General features: G+C 49.8%; 10 protein-coding genes across 10 annotated transcripts; 3 read left to right on the top strand and 7 right to left on the bottom strand.

Moving 5' to 3' along the window:
* Positions 1-2,232: 2,232 nt before the first annotated feature.
* Positions 2,233-3,084, bottom strand: N7484_003221 (uncharacterized protein; the record flags this gene model as incomplete). Its single annotated transcript, XM_057113641.1, has 1 exon — positions 2,233-3,084. One exon carries the CDS (start codon positions 3,082-3,084, stop codon positions 2,233-2,235), a length of 852 nt encoding a protein of 283 aa, XP_056973781.1.
* A 963-nt stretch (positions 3,085-4,047) lies between these two features.
* Positions 4,048-4,302, bottom strand: N7484_003220 (uncharacterized protein; the record flags this gene model as incomplete). The annotated part of the gene is made up of 1 exon (XM_057113640.1): positions 4,048-4,302. The coding sequence occupies one exon, from the start codon at positions 4,300-4,302 to the stop codon at positions 4,048-4,050; it is 255 nt and encodes an 84-aa protein (XP_056973780.1).
* A 438-nt stretch (positions 4,303-4,740) lies between these two features.
* Positions 4,741-5,077, bottom strand: N7484_003219 (uncharacterized protein; the record flags this gene model as incomplete). Its single annotated transcript, XM_057113639.1, has 2 exons — positions 4,741-4,812; positions 4,898-5,077. The coding sequence occupies 2 exons, from the start codon at positions 5,075-5,077 to the stop codon at positions 4,741-4,743; spliced, it is 252 nt and encodes an 83-aa protein (XP_056973779.1).
* Positions 5,078-5,589: 512 nt separating this feature from the next.
* On the bottom strand, positions 5,590-6,003 carry N7484_003218 (NAD-dependent epimerase/dehydratase family protein; the record flags this gene model as incomplete). The annotated part of the gene is made up of 1 exon (XM_057113638.1): positions 5,590-6,003. One exon carries the CDS (start codon positions 6,001-6,003, stop codon positions 5,590-5,592), a length of 414 nt encoding a protein of 137 aa, XP_056973778.1.
* Positions 6,004-6,470: 467 nt separating this feature from the next.
* On the bottom strand, positions 6,471-6,984 carry N7484_003217 (mitochondrial 37S ribosomal protein uS8m; the record flags this gene model as incomplete). Its single annotated transcript, XM_057113637.1, is given in 2 exon segments — positions 6,471-6,780; positions 6,797-6,984. 2 exon segments carry the CDS (start codon positions 6,982-6,984, stop codon positions 6,471-6,473), a joined length of 498 nt encoding a protein of 165 aa, XP_056973777.1.
* A 550-nt stretch (positions 6,985-7,534) lies between these two features.
* Positions 7,535-9,119, top strand: N7484_003216 (uncharacterized protein; the record flags this gene model as incomplete). The annotated part of the gene is made up of 2 exons (XM_057113636.1): positions 7,535-7,572; positions 7,667-9,119. 2 exons carry the CDS (start codon positions 7,535-7,537, stop codon positions 9,117-9,119), a joined length of 1,491 nt encoding a protein of 496 aa, XP_056973776.1.
* A 626-nt stretch (positions 9,120-9,745) lies between these two features.
* Positions 9,746-11,770, bottom strand: N7484_003215 (uncharacterized protein; the record flags this gene model as incomplete). Its single annotated transcript, XM_057113635.1, has 1 exon — positions 9,746-11,770. One exon carries the CDS (start codon positions 11,768-11,770, stop codon positions 9,746-9,748), a length of 2,025 nt encoding a protein of 674 aa, XP_056973775.1.
* A 1,124-nt stretch (positions 11,771-12,894) lies between these two features.
* N7484_003214 (Zn(II)2Cys6 transcription factor) lies at positions 12,895-14,500 on the top strand (the record flags this gene model as incomplete). Its single annotated transcript, XM_057113634.1, has 4 exons — positions 12,895-12,951; positions 12,999-13,565; positions 13,614-13,751; positions 13,787-14,500. The coding sequence occupies 4 exons, from the start codon at positions 12,895-12,897 to the stop codon at positions 14,498-14,500; spliced, it is 1,476 nt and encodes a 491-aa protein (XP_056973774.1).
* A 121-nt stretch (positions 14,501-14,621) lies between these two features.
* N7484_003213 (uncharacterized protein) lies at positions 14,622-15,602 on the bottom strand (the record flags this gene model as incomplete). The annotated part of the gene is made up of 3 exons (XM_057113633.1): positions 14,622-15,114; positions 15,183-15,315; positions 15,380-15,602. The coding sequence occupies 3 exons, from the start codon at positions 15,600-15,602 to the stop codon at positions 14,622-14,624; spliced, it is 849 nt and encodes a 282-aa protein (XP_056973773.1).
* Positions 15,603-16,782: 1,180 nt separating this feature from the next.
* On the top strand, positions 16,783-18,091 carry lysB (homoisocitrate dehydrogenase lysB; the record flags this gene model as incomplete). The annotated part of the gene is made up of 4 exons (XM_057113632.1): positions 16,783-16,813; positions 16,882-16,922; positions 16,991-17,160; positions 17,248-18,091. The coding sequence occupies 4 exons, from the start codon at positions 16,783-16,785 to the stop codon at positions 18,089-18,091; spliced, it is 1,086 nt and encodes a 361-aa protein (XP_056973772.1).
* Positions 18,092-18,782: the final 691 nt, after the last annotated feature.

Here is an 18,782-nt window from a genome sequence, read left to right as displayed (position 1 = left end):
AACACTCTAGAAATAATAATGGTTATGGCGGCCATTATATATGGAGTTCAAGTGAAACTAGTCTCAAAAACTGTAAATTTTTAACGGAATATATATATAACGAATAGGTATACATTCAGGTAAGATAGACGCATCGGTATCGATATGTAGTAGTAAGACGATGGTACAAAAGTAGTCAACTGGCTACACGATCATAATAATGCTTTCTATTCTAATTGCAGAAATGTTAGATTCAACTGTTGGAATCAATACGTGCAAGCGAATACTCGTCTAGAGTCCACAGAGCCTCTAGACTAAACCATTTACGGGTTCGGTAGTATTCGGCTCCACATTGTGGATAGCAGACGAAGTTTTGGCTCATATTGGCATAATCTCCACGTCTATATATCGATTGGCCGGATGGTGTAGTTGGTTATCACGTATCGTTAACACCGATAAGGTCCTGGGATCGAGCCCCAGTCTGGTCACATCTTTTTTTTCTCTTTTTGGGTCCGAAAAGGTGGTTGCTTTGGCGCTTTTTTTGATGGGCAAAATATTAAACTATTTGTGTGTCGGGACATTTTCTCTCCGCCATATTTAGATTTGGCAGAAAGACAACATGTTACCTTGACCGCCCAAACAGGCAAGTGCTGGAGTTCTACTGGAGGGTTGTTTATTCAATTTGCTGTAACACCTAATTAGCAGGGCTTGCTTGCGCACGGGACCTAATCTTGCAACAGAGCCATCAGACTAAGGAGAGCCATTCAAAGCAAAATCACACAGTGGTACGTGCCGGGAGATAAGCTATGGAAGCGTAGAGGTTTAACCAATTTCGAAACTAATGCAAAGCAGTTCAATAGAGAAAAAGAGAGAGAGAGAGAGAGAGAGAGAGATATCATATTAAAGATTCTACAAGTCGGGTGTATTCTTTACCAAGCTGGTTAATGGGCTTTCGGGCTGCTACAGTCCTTCGGCCCTTTCCATGTCTCCTGCAGCTTCGATCGCAAGGTCACGGACAAAGGCCCTCAACTTCTCGTTCCGACAATCCAGAAGTCGGTTGAAGAGGCTGAGTGATACAACAAACCGCTTCATCTGGAATTACTATATCGCTAGAGAGCACATCCCAGCTTTGACCAGTGATCATTGATGTGCGCAGTATAACCGATCGACATAACACTAGTGTAGCGAGAGCGTTGAACGACTTAAGACACCGTGCGAATGTTTATCACATCACCTGAAGTCGGTAGCCGTACGACTATCTGTTAGATATTGGGGCATGGAATGTAACGAGAAACAGCATAGTTGAAGATCAAAACGTATGGCTTGGAAAATGAGGCACAATAGCTCTGAGATCAACTTCTGCGGACCTATGGTGTCTGCAAAATTGTTTCTAAACGGAGGAAAATTATTTCAGTCGCCAAGTGAGTTCAAGTCATGGACAAAGGGTTATCAAGGGTCTGTCCAAGGGAAGCTTGGGTTGGAACACCGAAACCCTGGCTGTTTGGCTTCATTCGTTGTTAATCCTGATACATACGCACTACGCCAAGCGTATTGAGAATGTGAGTGAAGATCATCACATCTCTATCGATGACTAGGAAGCCAGGCAAAAACGACGCCTAAAGTGGCGTCAAGAATCGTCATTTTCGGCATCCAATCTGCCCCTGGCGTTGGGGTGTAATACATCAAAGACATCAAAGCATAAACACATGAACACATAAACTCAATATATACGAGACAGCCAGCCCGAAAATGAGACAAAGACCTTGAACATCATCGTCAAAACAAACGCCGTAAACAAAAGTTCCCAAAGTGAAAAAGATCGACCAACCGAACAAATAAGTTGAGAATAGATTCTGACCTTCCTCCTCTTGACTGTCAAGTGATTGAGAGCTTGTGCCAGCTCCATCATTTGCAGATGCTCCGGACATAGGTGTGTGGTGCGCAAATGGGGTAGGTAGCGCAGAGTGGTTTCCGTCGTGGGCGTAGTTAATGTATTCGCTCGGCCGGCGTGGTTCCATTTCCGCAAACAGGGGGTATATCCCCGAACATGAAACGAATCCTGACCCAGCAGGAAATCCTAGAGCCTTGACATGGAGTCGATACTTGTGGTCTTCAAAGGGCAATTGAAGCAATCCACGGAGAAAATAAATAACAGAAGCATGACAGTCCAGGGAAAATGTAATCCACGGAAGTAAAATTCCATGGGCATAAGGGTAACCAGGGTGATTAAGATATGGCCATACTTCCAGGGGTTCAAGGGCTAGCAAATCTGACGCGGCGGCGTCGGTCATGAATCATCTTCTCCGTGTCCACATAAAGACGATCGAAGAACTGCATGGCGCTGGAATCCTTGAGGATTTTCGCAACCTGCGTTCCCGCGGAGATGAGCTGAAGCACATTACGGTCATCCTTGACGGGTCTTGAGCTATGCTTGGCAGCATGACGCATCTCCAGGGAGTTTTCAAGAACAGTGATGAGCTGTTTGATTTGGCCGTTGTGCAGAGTGTGTCGGGGGATACGACGTCTAGTAGCAAGTCTTTTCAAAAGATGCACCCATTCATTCCACTCCCGGTCTGAAGGAACTTGGACAGGCCTCTTGTCCGTTTCCAGGGGAATGGGGAATTGGTATCTTGCAAAAAACTCATAGGCTGACAGAGAAAGACGGTCATTGACTTCATGCAGGATCTTGTCCTGTTCAGCAGCATCTAGGTTAGTGGGCAGCTGGGGCAGCTCTTCCTCTCGAGTGGGCACATTTCGAGACGAAGGCGGGTCCAGGATTTGATGGGGGCCATCGAATTCATCACCCCGGATGGAGGATCGTCTCTGGGAAATGTACTGGGAGCTTCCGCGGTTTGCATCTGCACCTCGCCGGTTGGCTCTTTCCACAATATAAGTTGGGCTTTCCGGGGCACTCAGGGGTCCAACATCCTGTCGCAGCGGCTCGTGGACAGGATGATTCCATTCTGGGTATACAGGGACCGGAGGCATGGGGTGCCCTGGTGGATAAGACAGGCGTCCAATGGGTTGATTCATCATCTGGCCGTAGTTTTCCATAGGGGTTGGGGTTCCTGGGTAGTAAGGGCGTGATTGTTCAAAGTCTACCATGAGTGGACGGTTGTCCCTGGTGCCGTATGGTCGAGGTGTCGATGGTGCCCTTTTACCGCTCAGCAAGAGTAAGAAAGGCCATTAAAATGCCAGGTGTGGGGAATGGAAAGACCACTATACATGGTATAGAAGTACCTTTGCCGAGCATGAATGATGGGAGGGTTTCCCGGAGGTCCGTACATAGAGTTCTGAGCCATGGTGTTGCTGCTGAGATGTGAGCCAATTATTCCCTCCAAAAACCATACGGAAGGAGCGATGGGATGAGGCAAGAGAGTATTTGTTTTTGCTGACCTAGGGCGAGACAGAAAGTCCAGTTTACTGCTAACCGAACCCGCTCGAGACCGAATGTTTGCTGGTGTCGCAGATAGTGGCTGGAAGCTTACTGGAGCAGCCGTCAATGAGGGAGCAAAGGTTGGAACCATCGAGACAAAATCAAGAGAAAACGGGAATGAACAATGACTGAATAGTCCGAATCTTTTTGCAATGGAAGAGGAAAGTGAAATGCGTATAATAAGTTGCAAAAGAAAATAAAAAGGGTTGACGAATCCTTGGGTGTGAAGAAGCGCAGGGTGGCCAAATACCGAGTATTATATGTCCAGCAGACCTGGGTCGGATCTTTCTGGTAGGTGTGCCTGACGCCTACTGCTGGACCGTGCTTCTACACACCCACAAGTGGATGGAGAGCCGCGCGAGAAGCATGGTGGAGAAATTAGCATGAGAATCAATGCACCAATGACCAAGGTGGTGTTATTCGACAGAGACCAATTGCATAGCATTGACAGGGAACAACCCCGGTACCCCTGTGCCACTCCGGTGTCTTTCCATAAAGGAATGTCGATCGATCGCAGTCGATACCGGTGCGCAAGGCGCACTGATTTGACGGGGGCGTTACGAAGCGGCTCTAGAATGGTTGGGGGGATTCGTATCCACACCGGGATGGGGATGGTTTTGGAAATCCACAGCTCAGATCTTCACAGGTTTGAAGGTAGCGGGACCAACAGCAGGCCGCAGTACTTCACCTGGGTGCGACGATTGAGCTGGGGCAACTTCTTTGGGCAGCATGTTGGGCAGGACGGCATGAATCCGGCCCAGGCTCTCATTTCTAGTGGTTAAATGACGACGTGAAAGGCGCCGGGAGATGATCTGCAAGAACAAGATGAAGGAGCCTGACGGTGGAGGCGGAGCATATGGCACTCCCGTGACGTCCATCAAGGACATGTTTTCTAGTTCAACTTCGATGAGCTTCGATTTGACCCGGGGACTGCACATCGTGTGATTATTGGGCCGGCAAGAGTCTTGTTGCCCAATCAACGCATGGACCAGGTTTTTATTTATCTCTAGTGGATCGCGATCAACATGCGTTCTTTTTTTTGGGTTCAATTTGATTACTTCGGCCGTGATCCGCTCGAAGTATAACCCGCTTTAGGGGCCTTCGCAGCCCAATGAACAGCCCAATGTCTTACATTGCCCATAGATCCTACTTGACATAACCGGCTTTCCCCATAATGAATTGTATCGGATCATTTAACCCCATCAAGTGGCAATTCATTTAGGATAGAGCTAAGGAGCGCCTCTGAAGTCGATGGCTTCCATAATGATCTGGTTTTAATTGCCAGGGTATCCATTCCTGATTGCGCAGAAAGTTAATGTCGATGTTCATGGATTGGGGTCCAATTTCCCTGATCGATCTTGAATGGGAATTTGAACTCCGATACGGCGAGCATAGTCCTGCAGATCCGAGGTAAGTCACTGAATTTACCTTTTAGACGATTCCATCTGGTACGATGTAATCTCGGCTTACCTCACAACTCACACGAATGGCATCCTCCATGCCAATGCGAGCCTCGTACCCCAATATCTCCCTAGCCTTATCGCCGCTAGCATACCGTATAGCACATGCATCCCGCACACTCCCCCGGCTCAGGGTGGTGGTGGTCCCAGTCACCCAGGTGATAATTTCACACACCAACCCTGCAAAGTACGCTAGCCACATCGGAATTTGGATCTCGAAGGGCGGGATGTGCCCGAAATGCGCCCATACCGCCAGGCAAAAATCCCGAAAAGTGATGGGTTCATTGTTTGGATAAAGAACGCCTCTCCGGCCGCTGTACGAAAAGCCATCAAGGTCTCCACAGCTAGGACGTGCGAATCGGCGACGTTGCTCACATGAGTGACATCCTATAGATTGTCTCCAGTGCCAATAATAAACGGAGTTTCGGACTTGGCAATGCATGCATGAATGGCTGGCACCAACTGATAGTCTCCTGGACCGCAGAGGACAGAGGGGCGTAGAGCACAGGTAGCCATTCTGTCGTTTGATGCCTGGAGAACAAGAGCCTCCGCAGTAGCCTAGTCCTGGTCAGTCCCCCTTCCCTTTCATCCAGAATAAAGACATTATGGCAATCAGGGCCGGATGAACAACCTTGGATTCGCCATAGATGAGAGACCTTGACGATGTGGGCCACCGCTCGTCAATGATAGCATAGGATGATCGCATGTCGTCCGTCACCACACAGCAGCTACTGGTATAGATGAATGCAACGGCCCATTTTCTGTGGCTGCATCCAGCATATTCTGGGTACCAACGACATTGACCTTCCACACCTCCTTCTCCAACCTCCGACCGAATCGGTCAGCCAGCGCTGGGATGACTCCAGCCGTGTGGATCACCACATCCGGTTTAACCGCCTCGAATGCCTTGGAAACATCGGCCGCAGAGGACACATCGACTTGCATGCATGTAATCCCCTCTGGTAGTGCATATTGGGGACGTGGGGGGCTGCGGTCGATGACGGTAATGGCGCAACAGGGATGCTTTTCTGCCAGGGCGCGCACAGTGGCGGAACCAACAAACCCTGTGCCCCCAGAGATGAGAACTTTTTTCGATACCAATTTATCCTTCAGATCGTTGGGGTCCATAATGAGGTTGAGAGTGCAATGTTTGGGTTACCGACACAAATGTGATTAGTATCCAAGAGGGATCAACCACGTGTGATTCGATCATGTAGGCGTCACATCACTGAATGAAACGAAGTGCACATTTCAATTGCCTTAAGAACTTAACTGAAAGAGTGAAGAAGATCTGGACATGTTTTTTCAAGTCGTTATCTATACACGGTGTTGCTCAGATGATCAACGACCACCCTGAGCAGAACACAAGAAATGCGATACACGCAAACATCTAATATACAGATCCTCGACCGAGGCCAATTAACCAACAGTCGCGAAAGACGCGAAAGGAACGAGTCTTAAAGGAGACTCCGCTGCGACGAACCAAACAAACTCCAGAGTAAATGCAAAAAGAAAGACAAGACCAAGGTATCCTAGTACACACTCTCCCGCCTAGAGAAGACGGATCCATCAACCGATTGAAGCTTCGGATGGATCTATAGCACGCGACAAAGGACCAAGCCTCCCATCTTCTTCTCCACACACTCGCGAGCCTCCATAATACCCTTATCTGTGGAGAGGTAGAGACTCTCACCAGGCGACCGCAGACCAGCAACATGGTGAGCTTCATCACCGCGGACAATTCGTCGCAAGGACTCAACGTCGAGAGTGATCCGTCGCTTAGGCTTGCTGACCATGCTGATCTTTCCAAGGACGGACTCATTCTGCCAGTACTTCAGACCCAACCAGAGACGTCTCGACGCAACGTTATCGCGAGTGATGGCCTCCACGCCCTCAATTTCATCGCTGGCCGTTGGGAAACCTAGAATAGGGTGTGTCGGGGGGAGGAGTCGGGCCTCCGCGGACAACGGAGGAGATGTAGCCCGAGTTCTGCAGGGCCTGGCAGAGCTTCAGGTGAAGATTGCTGTTGGGGATGGAGGTAAGACCCAGGCGGGCCTTGGTGGCATTGTTCAGGTGGGAGCACACAGCGGCAAGGTTGACGAGAGACATTTTGATTGTTGGCGCAATAAGTGAATTTGCGGAGCTCGTTGGACGGAGGAAGGAGGAAAAGTGCGGAGGGTGCAAATGGCAGTTCCCGGATGGTATGGCTCGTGAGAAGGTGGTGAAGACGTGCCGAAGATGAAAGGTATTAGAAGCAATTCAAAAACCACCTCAATGTCTGGGCTGGAGGAACTCAATGAACGCGAGGTCAACTCTGTCCGGCGTTCGCGATGTTTGAGTTGATTGCGATGGAAATTTTCGGAGAAAGAGTACTTCCGGTCGGCAACTCCCATTATTGAACAGTTGCCAGGTACCAATTACTTGCCCCACTCATAGTTAGTAGATGTGATAGCCAAGTACTAGTGACCCATCACATCACGCTAACTATAAGCGCCCAGCCAAACAGGGCGGCTCGAGGCCGCGTCTCACAGGCTCAAGTCATACCCCTCTATGCAGGCGCTATTAATTGAGCTTTCTCTCTCGTAAGTCACTCTGTTCTTTTGCTTCCCTCGTACACCTTCCCTGCTCTCTCATTCTGCATTTTCAATTTAACGCAACCATGCCTCCACGACCAGGCGAGGAGATATTGGTAAACGTGTGAGTTCGATGACACTTTCTCGCAGATCATACCCACAGATCGACATAGTTCGGAAGCAGTTTGAACCGGTTCTAACGCTCTGCAATGCGATAGACTGGCCGATATTCATTACTATTTCACTACACCGACCCCCAAGCCTCTCTATCATCGATTCGAAAAAGGCTCCTATCTATATGTCTACCAAGATGTCTCGCAAAACAAGTCACGGATCGAAATCGCCAATAATCCGGGAACACCAGACCAAGATGCGTTCCAAGGCACATTGGATAATGTCCACATATCACACTCTGCCCAATTTCCGACTTTATGCACCGTGACAGTAGACGGATACACCGGTGCACCCCAGCAAGAAGCATCCCAGTATGACTGGCGACTCCCAAGTACCGACGGGCAAAATGACTTGATTCGTCTCAACACGCTAGACATCTACTTCTGGACCTTGGACGACGCCAACCAATTTCTGAACTCAGTGAGCCTTGTTCTGGCAAATGCCCAAGTAGAAACAGACCGGGACAGCGCAGCCGAGCAGTCAGATCAGCCACTAAGCTCCGTGGTCCAGCAGCTTGAGAACGTGGCTGTCTCAGACCCCGCATATCAGAATGGCCAAACACCCGACTCACGATTCAGCCCACCATCCGTAGCAGTACCGACTGCACAGGCTGCCCCGGCATCCCTCAGTTTCCCTCCACCCCCTCCAAGTGGCCCATCAGCCGAACAGCCCCAATCTCATGCTCAACACCCATCATTTTCTCAGGAACGCGATTCCCCAGTCTCCCCGATCACCCCAGAAGAAAGACAAGAGCCCGAGAATGTAGCACCTGCACCACTTCCCTACAACCCAGCCGCGCCCGCTGCCCCAGAACCAATCAAGCATCGTGAGAAAACACCTCCGCCCCCAGAAGATGGCACAGGTCTCGCAGCAGCAGCGGCTGCGGATGCAGGTGTCCCATACACACCACCACACCAAAGGGGCAACAGCGTTGGGATAAGCTCATTTGCACCACCACCAAGCTCAGCATTAGGCATGCAATACAACACAACGGGTTATGCATCTCCTCCCCCAAGCGCAGGCCTGGCTCACTCAAGCACACCAATCGCCGGTCCTGGAAGTAGTTCTGCGCTCCAGAGTCCTGTGCTCCCGTCATACCAGCAATCCTTCATGAATGGCCAACAATTCCCTGGAGCCGGTGGCCTGTCCTTTGCACCGCCGCCGCAGGATCCTAATGCTCACCTGTTTGGCCAGCAGATGTATAATATGCCGCAACAATCCCCGCCTCAACAGGCGCATCAGCCTCCGGTTGGGTTCTCGAATTATTCGTATGATCAGTCGCAGCCGCAGCCTGTGCAACGGAGTGGTTCAGAGTATGATATCCATAGTCAGGTTTACAGGCCTACGCAGGAAGAGGTGCGTTCGCATGCGCAGAAGCATGCTCACAAGGCGATGAAGGCACCTGGGGAGCGACCACATAAAATAGAGGATAAGGCGCATAAGATGGAGGGTGGAGTGAATCGGTTCTTGAAGAGACTTGAGAAGAAACTAGGCTAGGTGGTTTTTTTTTTTTTTTTTTTTTTTTTTTTTTTGGCACTTCGCTTCTGTTGCTTCTCAGTGATCCTGTTTCTCTCAATTTATCCTTTCTTGCACATGGTCTGGTATCTTAGCGGCTGAGTTGCTGGACAGCTCATACAATTCATGAATCAATGTCTCACTATGAAAGCCATCAATCCCCAGCAAATCCAGGTCGAATGACCCAAAGTAAAGAGGAAATAGCTTTGAAAGAGTAACATTGACCTTAACCAGAAAACAAAAAAGCCAATCACGCTTTCCTAATAAATGACAGAGAAATACAATATGCTCAACCCGAAGAATGCAATCAATCGCTTAATAAAACAGTATGCCCTCGATATCAGAGTTCAAGAAAATGCAGCCACACGAGACACCTGAGGACATCAGAAAATTATCTAGATGCCATCGTGAAAGTCTGACAGAAACAAGGGGCCGTCTGTGAGGAAAAGAAAAGAACTCGACGACAATGTGGGAAGAAATGACCAAGGGAGAAGATCGAGCCAAGTGTCCTGGTGGTAGAATAGTCAAAGGTATTATTAGCACAGAAGGTTATAATGGTATCCCAGAATGTAAGAATGAATATGATGAGTAGGTAAGATGAATGCAATTTAGTTGAGTGCAAGGCTGACCAAGTCGATGTCATCAACATTCTGCTTGGCCTCGGCCGCAGGCTTTTCAGCAGAAACGGTAGGCCCATCCTCCGACTTGGTGGAAGGCTCAGCGACGGTGACATCTTCAGCAGGTCCAATGGCCTTATCGTTGGAGACATCGGCGGGGTTTTCAGCTGCCTTGGAGACTTCAGGGGCGATATCCTCTTCAACGGCAGCAAGCTCAGTTGCAGGGGTGGAATCGGCAGGAGTCTGGAAGACGGGGGCAGGAGACTCCGTTTGCACCTCAGCAGGTTCTTCAACACTAACCTGCACCGGCGCTTGGGCATCCTTTGACTCAACCTCGGCAGGAGCCTCAATGGGAGTCTCTATAGCTTCCTTGGCATCTATCTCAAGGGCATGCTCAAGGGGAGTCTCTGTGGAAGACTCCACAGTGGTGGGTTCAATTGGCTCGCTGACAGGTTCCACAATGGGCTCAGAGTCAACATTTTGCTTGGATTCTTCGGCAAACTTGCGATCCTGAGTTGCGGTGGCTGTGGCCTCAACTTTGGGGGATTCGATACCAGCGTCCCTGGATTCCATGACCTCGGGCTCCTCCGGAATTACAGGAGTGGATTCTTCGACATTCTCCTTTTCACTTTCTGGCGCAAGCTGAGGGATCTTGACTTCCTCCTTCTCTTTCTTCGGAAGAGGTTCCTTGTTGGCTACCTGGGACTTTTCAGTCTGGGGACGGAGAGCCGCAGGTTTGGCCTTGGGCTGTTGCGCACTGCGCTCAGGCGCCCGTCCCATCGATGCTCGTGGAGGCTTGGTTGTGGTGCTCTTCTGGGGAGCTTTAGGTTCAGTTCGATCATGGGTCTTACTGGCTGAACTGGCCGTTGGGCGCATCATTCTAGCCAGGAATCCTTCATTGGCTGGCTTGGGGCCGGCATCACTGGTACGCGAGCTAGGCCTCTCTTGGGCAGGCTGAGGGGGAAGAGAGGATCGAGATGGTTGCCTGCGCACACCGGCTGTGGTGCCCGCAGTAGGCCGTGTCTGGCCTGCTCCAGCAGCACTCTTGAGAGAAGATGGCTTCCTCGTGAGTGTTGAGGCGGTATTGGTGGTTCGCCCAGTAGGAGGGGCCGCACTACCCAGCCTCGCAGCAGATGCTTGCGTTGGAGCAGTCATGGAAGCTGGCAGGCGAACGGGCCTAGTGGGCGATCGTGTACGAGACTTGGCGCTGTTCGGGGGAGATGTTCTCAAAGGCTCCTGTGATGGTGTTGAGCCCCGAACGGTTCGAGACAAGGGCTTCGCTGCAGGGTTCAAGGAAGCCCGGCTCGGTTTATTAGCAAGGGTATTGGCACGTTCCTTTGCGATTTCCCGGGAGGTTGCGGGTTTTGTTGTGGTGTTGGCAGGCTGTTTGGCCGTTGAGGCCACGGAAGATGTAGGCTTAGTAGCTGGGGCGCTGTTTCGTGTGGCACCGATAGTCGACGGACGTTTTGTGACTATCTTTTGAGCTGGTTGTTCCGAAGTTCCACTGGCAGGTGCGACTGTGGGTGCAGATGTTGAGGCAGGTGCGGCGGCACTCATCTCTGTCTTCACGGGCAATGGCTCCTTTGCGGGAGCCTTATTGTCGACAGCAGGTACAGTCTTTGACTGTGCTGTCCCAACCAAGGTTGGGTCTGGCATGATGGGGCTGACCAATTGATCAAGCACACCTTTCTGACCATCATTTAGACTGCCAGGTGTGGGGGATGCCACGCTTTGCCGGCGTGCCTCCACCTCCTGCTCATTAATCTTTGGTCCGAACATTCCTGAGCTATCACTCCGTCCACTTGTCTTTCGTAGTGGCGAGCCTGGGTTTGATTGAACCACACCGTCAACTGTCACGAAGCTGGCGCGGACTTTCGAAAGCTGGCGGGACGATCCGGGGGTATCGGAGCTAACGGGTGATCTTCCACGCGAAGGCGGCGACGTGACAGAGCTCGGGCTGTTCTCAAACTTGGCCAGCAGGCTGCGAACCCCGGGATGGGCGTTGTTATCCGACATTCTGAGGTAGGGCAAGTAGTCAGGGGGCATAGGCGCAATCGAGGGGCGGAGGAACGCGTCAGAAGCGCAGCGGGACGCGTGGGGAGAAGCAGGGAGAGTGACTGGATATAGGCCGTACGAGCCCCCCTCCTGGGGTAGACAAATCTCAATGGACACGGTGGTTTTCTAAGGAGTCAATGGAAGGGGAGAAGATGTGAAGAAGGGTCGATCAGGGAAAGCTAATGCACTAGTGACTGATTAGCGTATCCAATAGGGTGAAACATCTCTGCGCCTTACAGTCCCTATACACTCCTCTCCTATTTTTTGGGGGGTTCTTTCAGGGGCATTTTTACTGTACTATGTAATCTGTATGGTTATTCCACGTCAAACCTATGTTTCAGATCATCTGTCTGTGACATGATCTCATGCATTTCTCCTTTATTCATTCCTGCTCATCTCCGGTCTCCTTAATTCGTGCGGATTGCCTCGGTATATGACTCCATTGTCTGCTATGGGGAGACCAATACCAATTCAGTTTGGTAATAGACACGTCTTTTATTCTATAACTCCTTACAGCAGCCAAAAGGGAAAAAAAAGCCGTCAAAGTTGGCCTCAGGCAGAAGGTAAACACCGATCGGCGATCCAGCCTTTCCAAGGTTCATAGCTTAAGTGACATCCATGGCTCGGGTTGATCCAGAATACAATCCATGGAGTGTGTACAGAAACCTCATGACATTCCATTGTTCTAGAATATTCCTGGAAACGTACGAAATCCACTTACATAGTTTCTAGAGGACAGGTGTTAGCCAATGTCTCCCCACATCCAGTAGCTTCTTCTTAGTGCTAAGTAAACAGTGGGGAACCGGTATGTATGACATTTCGGTAGCCTGCAGCCATTTTGAGGGGCTCAGCACATGGCACATAGTGGCATTCCACCCCCGCGCGTCAAAATGTAAAGCAAAATCAATACATCTCACCCTAGAGATCCAATGAGACCAAATTACTGTGAGACCCCGGCCGACTTGAATGATCTTAGTCGGTACGGGCCGGCTCAACTAATCCCCGGGATTACATCAGCAGGTGGGGGCAATACGAGAGCATGGGAAACTCCTTTACTTCAGATTCATAATTCGAGATGACCAAAGATGGTCGGCGTGCCTCGTAGCAGTGGCTGTCGCCTTTGTGTAAAGCGCCGGGTCAAAGTATGTGTGTTCACGAGGAGGCCGATATCAAGACTAACAAATGCCAGTGTGATGAGCGGGTTCCAGGGTGTGCCAAGTGTGAGACATATGGGCAACCATGTCCTGGGTATGACAAGGGCTTCAAATTTATCGTTGGGAAGCCTTACCGAACTCGGCGGCGGCCCCCTGGCATTGACGATGCGAGACCCAATGCGAGTCCAAGCTCATCTAGCTCAAGCCCCACCATGAGGGAGTCCAGACCAGACACCCAATTGTTGGTCCAAAGAGAGATCCCGCCTACTTTGGTCTCAGTTGATGTGAATGTCTTACAGAGCCTGGGAGCTCTTATTGAGGATTTCTCGTCACCCCGTGTTTTGAACGCTCCCAACTATGTGATGGCCGGCTGGTTTGAATTCCTTCCGTCCATTTATGGCCAGAGCCGAGCTTTGGATGCCACAATCAAATCGTTTGTAGCGCATCATTTTGGCCGGGGCTTTCAGAACCAGGAAATGGTTATTTATGCTCGATTCGCTTATGGAGAAGCATTGCATTGGCTCCGCAAGGCTCTGATGAACCCTTCAGAATCCCTTTCTTCCAATATCTTCTGCGCCGTTGTGTTGCTGTGCATGTATGAGGTAAGATTATAGCATGGTTGTGTTTTTGGTAAAATACTGACAGTTCAGCTCTTTACGGATACTGAAGATCCGGAGTCTTGGATGAAACACGCAAAGGGATTGGGTCAACTAGTCAAGGCTCGAGGGCCGGAACGTTACTGCAACCAGCTTGATATCTCCTTGTTGAAGTCTGCACGTGGCCTGATAGTATGTTCTCCTACCTTTCCCCCTGTAGGTGCCAGGGCCGTAGCGCTGGTTACATGATTCAATCGCGTGTCCTGACCACTGAACAGGTCATGCACTCGATGTTCGCCGGCGAAGATTGCTTTTTGGCCTCTGATGAATGGCATCGTATGATGAAGCAGCAACACCTGGCCACGTTGCCTTTAGATTATCACAACTGCATCGAGGAATTTTTTGCGCACTTCACTCATTCTCCACGAATTGTGCACAATCTTTATCGTCTGAGAGAAATGGACTACACAGATCCTGAGGTACTACAGAATATCTCTCAGGCTCTCATCCAAGTACTGGACATGCAAAGCAAGATGGCTTCCTGGTACGAAGAGTGGACTCAAATCTCTTCTCCTCCGGTTGAATCTCCCTCTATGACGGGCGACCATTTCTTCCCCATTATATTGACCTACGCGGATTTGATCGATGCATCAATTTATTGTGGCTACTATGCCTACATGGTCATTATTCACGAAGCCTTAAGGGCATTTGAACACCCAGGTCCCCAAGCGACCATGGTTTCTTACTTTCGCGACCAAATATGCAAGTCGATTGAATACACTGCCTTTGGTGTACTAGGCCCTTATCGAATTGGGTTTCCTATGCGGGTTGCGATTGAGACTGCAGACGATTTGACAAGGTCGTGGCTTCTAAGTCGCCTTCAAGAGTTTTCAAAGATATACGCCGCAGCTAAACCAGAAAATTACAAACCAATTACATGATTGGGAGAACAAAAGATAACGACAGCAACATCGAACAAAAAAGTAAAATGAAGAGTTCAATCACCAAGCTATTTCAACTACAACAGCAGATCCAATTTCTGCCCATGGTGAAATCTCTCAATCAAGCCTGTTCACAGCCCTCGGCTACCCCGCGCCTCTTGCTATCAGTTGACCAAATCGGCTCTACAACTGCGCGGGCTGTTAGGAGCAAAGAGACAATGATGATCTCCATCACCAATCCCATTCCCACCAAGGCACCCACATCACCCGAGTCAAGACTGAAATTCGCGGGTCCATACTCCTGCAACAGGAAATAGATGACCCGTACCCACAAAAATGGAAGAGCGAGAAAGACCAACAGGACACCACGATGACCCTCCACGGGAAGGGTTGAGTGGGACTTCATCGCGAGCCAGGTAACAAGACCAGTCACGAACGCAAAAGTCACGACCAGAATGACTGATCCGGCTTCTCCAAGTGATTTTATCTCAATAATCCTACCCACAACTCCGAGGACAATAGCAGCAAATACGGGAAAGCGAAACGCATGCAATGCGAAGCGCAAGGGCTTGGGGTATTTCGATTGTCCGGGACCAAACTCTTCAGCTTGTCCACTACCACAGGAGATTGTCAGCTTTCCTCTTTTCTTTTCTTCTCGCCTTGTGTAGATCAAGTCACATACCATCGTAGGAGAACTAGACTGACTTCGAACATGAGAGGCGAAAGGCCCACACTTTGCAAGGATATCTCCGCTGTGAGCATAGACTCGTCCGGGTGACTGTTGGAAAGAACCATAGCCGATCCGACGATACGAACTGCAGACATAATCACTTAGCTTCTCGTGGCAGACGTGATAATCCTAGCTTCTCCCCAACTTACTAATGGCCAGCAAGCCAACCATAGACCAGCTGGAGTAAAGGGCACAGCGGATCGGGTGTTGACGTTTGTTATGGTGCCAGTATTTCCACTCCTGCTTGTACCTCATGGGGAGCTGGATCAGGTATATGATAGAAAAGAGAATGACCTGTGCAATTGCAAATTTGTGCAATCCATTTGGGATGGAAACAGTGGCCGTTGCCCGGGGCAAGATATACAGAGCCATATCAGCTAGGAAACTGAGTGTTATAGCTTAGAGGCAGGTTTTCGAGATCAATGAAATAGCGAGACAAGAAGATAGTTTTGAAATGCTTGAAAACTGAAAAAGAATTTCTCTTTAAATATTCTACGAGCGATTTCCTCGTGGTTGTCTATCGTATCCCGGGCCCATTCGTGAATATGCGCGCTTAACCCAAATTGGTCAGGAACCGCGAGGAGATCCACATGGAAAGGCATCAGCTTTTAGTTCTTGAGAGGTATTGCTTTCTTCCATGAGTTCATTCCCATTAAGCACAGTTGTTTCCTTTAAATTTATGGTTTGGCCGGATACATTTACACCCGCGGTTCCTTGGAGAGTTTCCAGCCTCTCGTATACATTGGTCTCATCACGACACTCAGTTTCTCACTTGACTTTCTCTTGTTTGACAATAACTGCTTCTGGAAGTGCCAGACGAGGCTCTTCGAACTTTAAGGGAAGTACGGTTGGAAAACCTGAATCCAGGACCTTCTCCTTCACTGTATTAAGCTTGGCCAAACATCGCTTTACATCCCAAAACATAGCCTTACAGGCGATTGCACTTCTGGAAACATGGGTTGTATAGTATGCAGTCCGAGGTGAAGGAAGCGAGCCTGAGCCTGAGCCCGAGCGCCCTCATGAAAGTGGCGGCAACCAAATAGATAAAATGGGAGATCTCTACCGATCTCTGAGTCCAGTTGGCTTGAACCATGGGAATTTCTGGATCAATCGCAAATAAAATACTCTGAACATGGATTAGCCAACAAGAAAAGGAGAGCAAGATTAAATTCCAACGTGTGGACAGAAGTGGCGCAGATCAACTTAGATCTTAAGCTCGCGACATCAGTCCTGTTTAGGCAGTGATCGGCGCTTGAGCCTTGTCATCAAATTCAGTACTGGAGTCTCTTATTGACTTTATGGCAATACGAGGAAGAAATTCCCTTCCAGCGGCATTTTCTGAATATAAACCCCGAATAATAACCATAGTTATTACATTTTCATCTAGTACACCTCTACAGTCCATATGTACAACTGTCCGATGGCGTTATGGATACTCCCGAGGTACGGACCCCGGAGTGGGATCAATGATCACCCGGCTCGGCATACAAAAAGACAAAGCTCCGATGACGGCCATTCCTCGAAATCAGGAAGCAACCCTGAATAATTCACAATGGCTGCTGCTGCTCGCACTCTTCGCATTGGTAAGGCCTATCCTGGTGTTTGAAATTATGTCTGGCGTCGAATTGAAGCTAATCGGCACCCCACATAGGCCTCATCCCTGGTGACGGCATCGGACGGGAGGTGATCCCGGTACGTTCTCGCACGAGCACCAAATCAGAACCAATTTACTGACCAGAGTCTCAATTGCTGGAAAATAGGCCGGTCGTCGTGTCCTGGAGTCTCTCCCCTCTTCCCTGGGCCTGAAGTTCAGCTTTGTCGACCTCGAGGCTGGTTTCGATACCTTCCAGCGCACCGGTTCCGCTCTGCCAGATAAGACCGTCGACACCCTCAAGAAGGAGTGTGATGGTGCTCTCTTCGGTGCTGTCAGGTAAACAAGCTCACTTCAATGTCCCTGGAGTTTGGGCATGTACCCATTGCGCGTGAGTGGACTGCTGACCATGACTCATCCCTCTAGCTCCCCGAGCACCAAGGTCGCTGGCTACTCTTCCCCCATTGTTGCCCTGCGCAAGAAGCTCGACCTGTACGCCAATGTGCGTCCCGTCAAGACCACCGCCGGCAGCAGCAATGGCAAGCCCATTGATCTCGTTATTGTCCGTGAGAACACCGAGGACCTGTACGTGAAGGAGGAGCAGACCAAGGATACCCCCGAGGGCAAGGTCGCCGAGGCCATCAAGCGTATCTCCGAGCGCGCCTCTTACCGTATCTCCAATATTGCCGGTGAGATCGCTCTCCGCCGCCAGAACATCCGTTCCACCTCCGGCGTGGCCTCCGTCCACTCTTCCCCCATGGTCACCATCACCCACAAGTCGAACGTGCTGTCCCAGACCGACGGCTTGTTCCGTGAGACTGCTCGCCGCGCTCTCGCTGCTGAGAAGTTCTCCTCTGTGAATGTTGAGGAGCAGATTGTCGACTCCATGGTCTACAAGCTCTTCCGCCAGCCCGAGTACTACGATGTCATTGTTGCTCCCAACCTGTACGGTGACATTCTGTCCGATGGTGCTGCTGCCCTTGTTGGCAGCCTGGGTCTTGTTCCCAGCGCCAACGTTGGTGATGGCTTCGCTATTGGTGAGCCTTGCCACGGCAGTGCTCCTGACATTGAGGGCCAGGGTATCGCCAACCCCATTGCTACTCTGCGCAGTGTTGCCCTGATGCTGGAGTTCCTTGGCGAGGAGGCTGCTGCCGCTAAGATCTACGCTGCTGTTGATGGTAACCTGGACGCGGCTCAGTTCTTGTCTCCTGACATGGGTGGCAAGGCTACCACCCAGCAGGTTCTTGACGACGTGCTGAAGCGCCTGTAAGGGGTTGTTTGTGTACAGATGATATTGTGCTTGGGGTAGAGGCTCAAAAAATTAGTTTGATTTTGCGTGTATACTCAATGACTACCCATTATGTGAATCTTCGAATATATGTAGATTCCAATCAAGATCGAAAGATGGCAAGCTTTTGTAGGCATATATACGAGTAATTGGGGAGAATTGGACTGGTTATGCCATGATGACTGGCATTGTGGTAATGGTTGTCATCTGGACCTTGAAATTGAAAGAGAAAATCGATCAGTAGCGTCCCTATGGAAATGGACATCCATGCATTTCAAAACTCGAATACCAGACAGACCGGGTCGAGAAACGACGCTCCTGATTTCCTTTTGTTTTTGGCTTCGAACTACTTCTAGCTTCGACATGCTCTTACCTCGAGCCTTTCATGTTTCTATTTCATCCTATATTCACTCTGTCATTTCAATCGTTTCGGTTTTGATCGAACATCTCGACCAATGACCATCGTTGGTTCGGCTTGCAGAATCTTCTGGGAAAGTGAGGCGAATCGAGGATTTTACGGGGCTTTTCATAAGGCGCAATTGAGGGAGATCTTGGTATTGAGCTATAAAATACAATCAGTAGGTCAGCTTAGTTGATGTGAAAGGAATTAAAGCGATTAAAATGAAGAAAGGCAAGAGAAACCGGCTTCATTAACTATGGATTTTATGACCCG

This window comes from Penicillium longicatenatum (assembly GCF_028827895.1).
Source record: "Penicillium longicatenatum strain IBT 33135 chromosome Unknown contig_2_segment0_segment0, whole genome shotgun sequence".
Classification (NCBI taxonomy): Eukaryota; Fungi; Ascomycota; class Eurotiomycetes; order Eurotiales; family Aspergillaceae; genus Penicillium; species Penicillium longicatenatum.
Note: the sequence above shows the minus strand (reverse complement) of the source record. Positions and strands in the feature narration are given on the sequence as shown.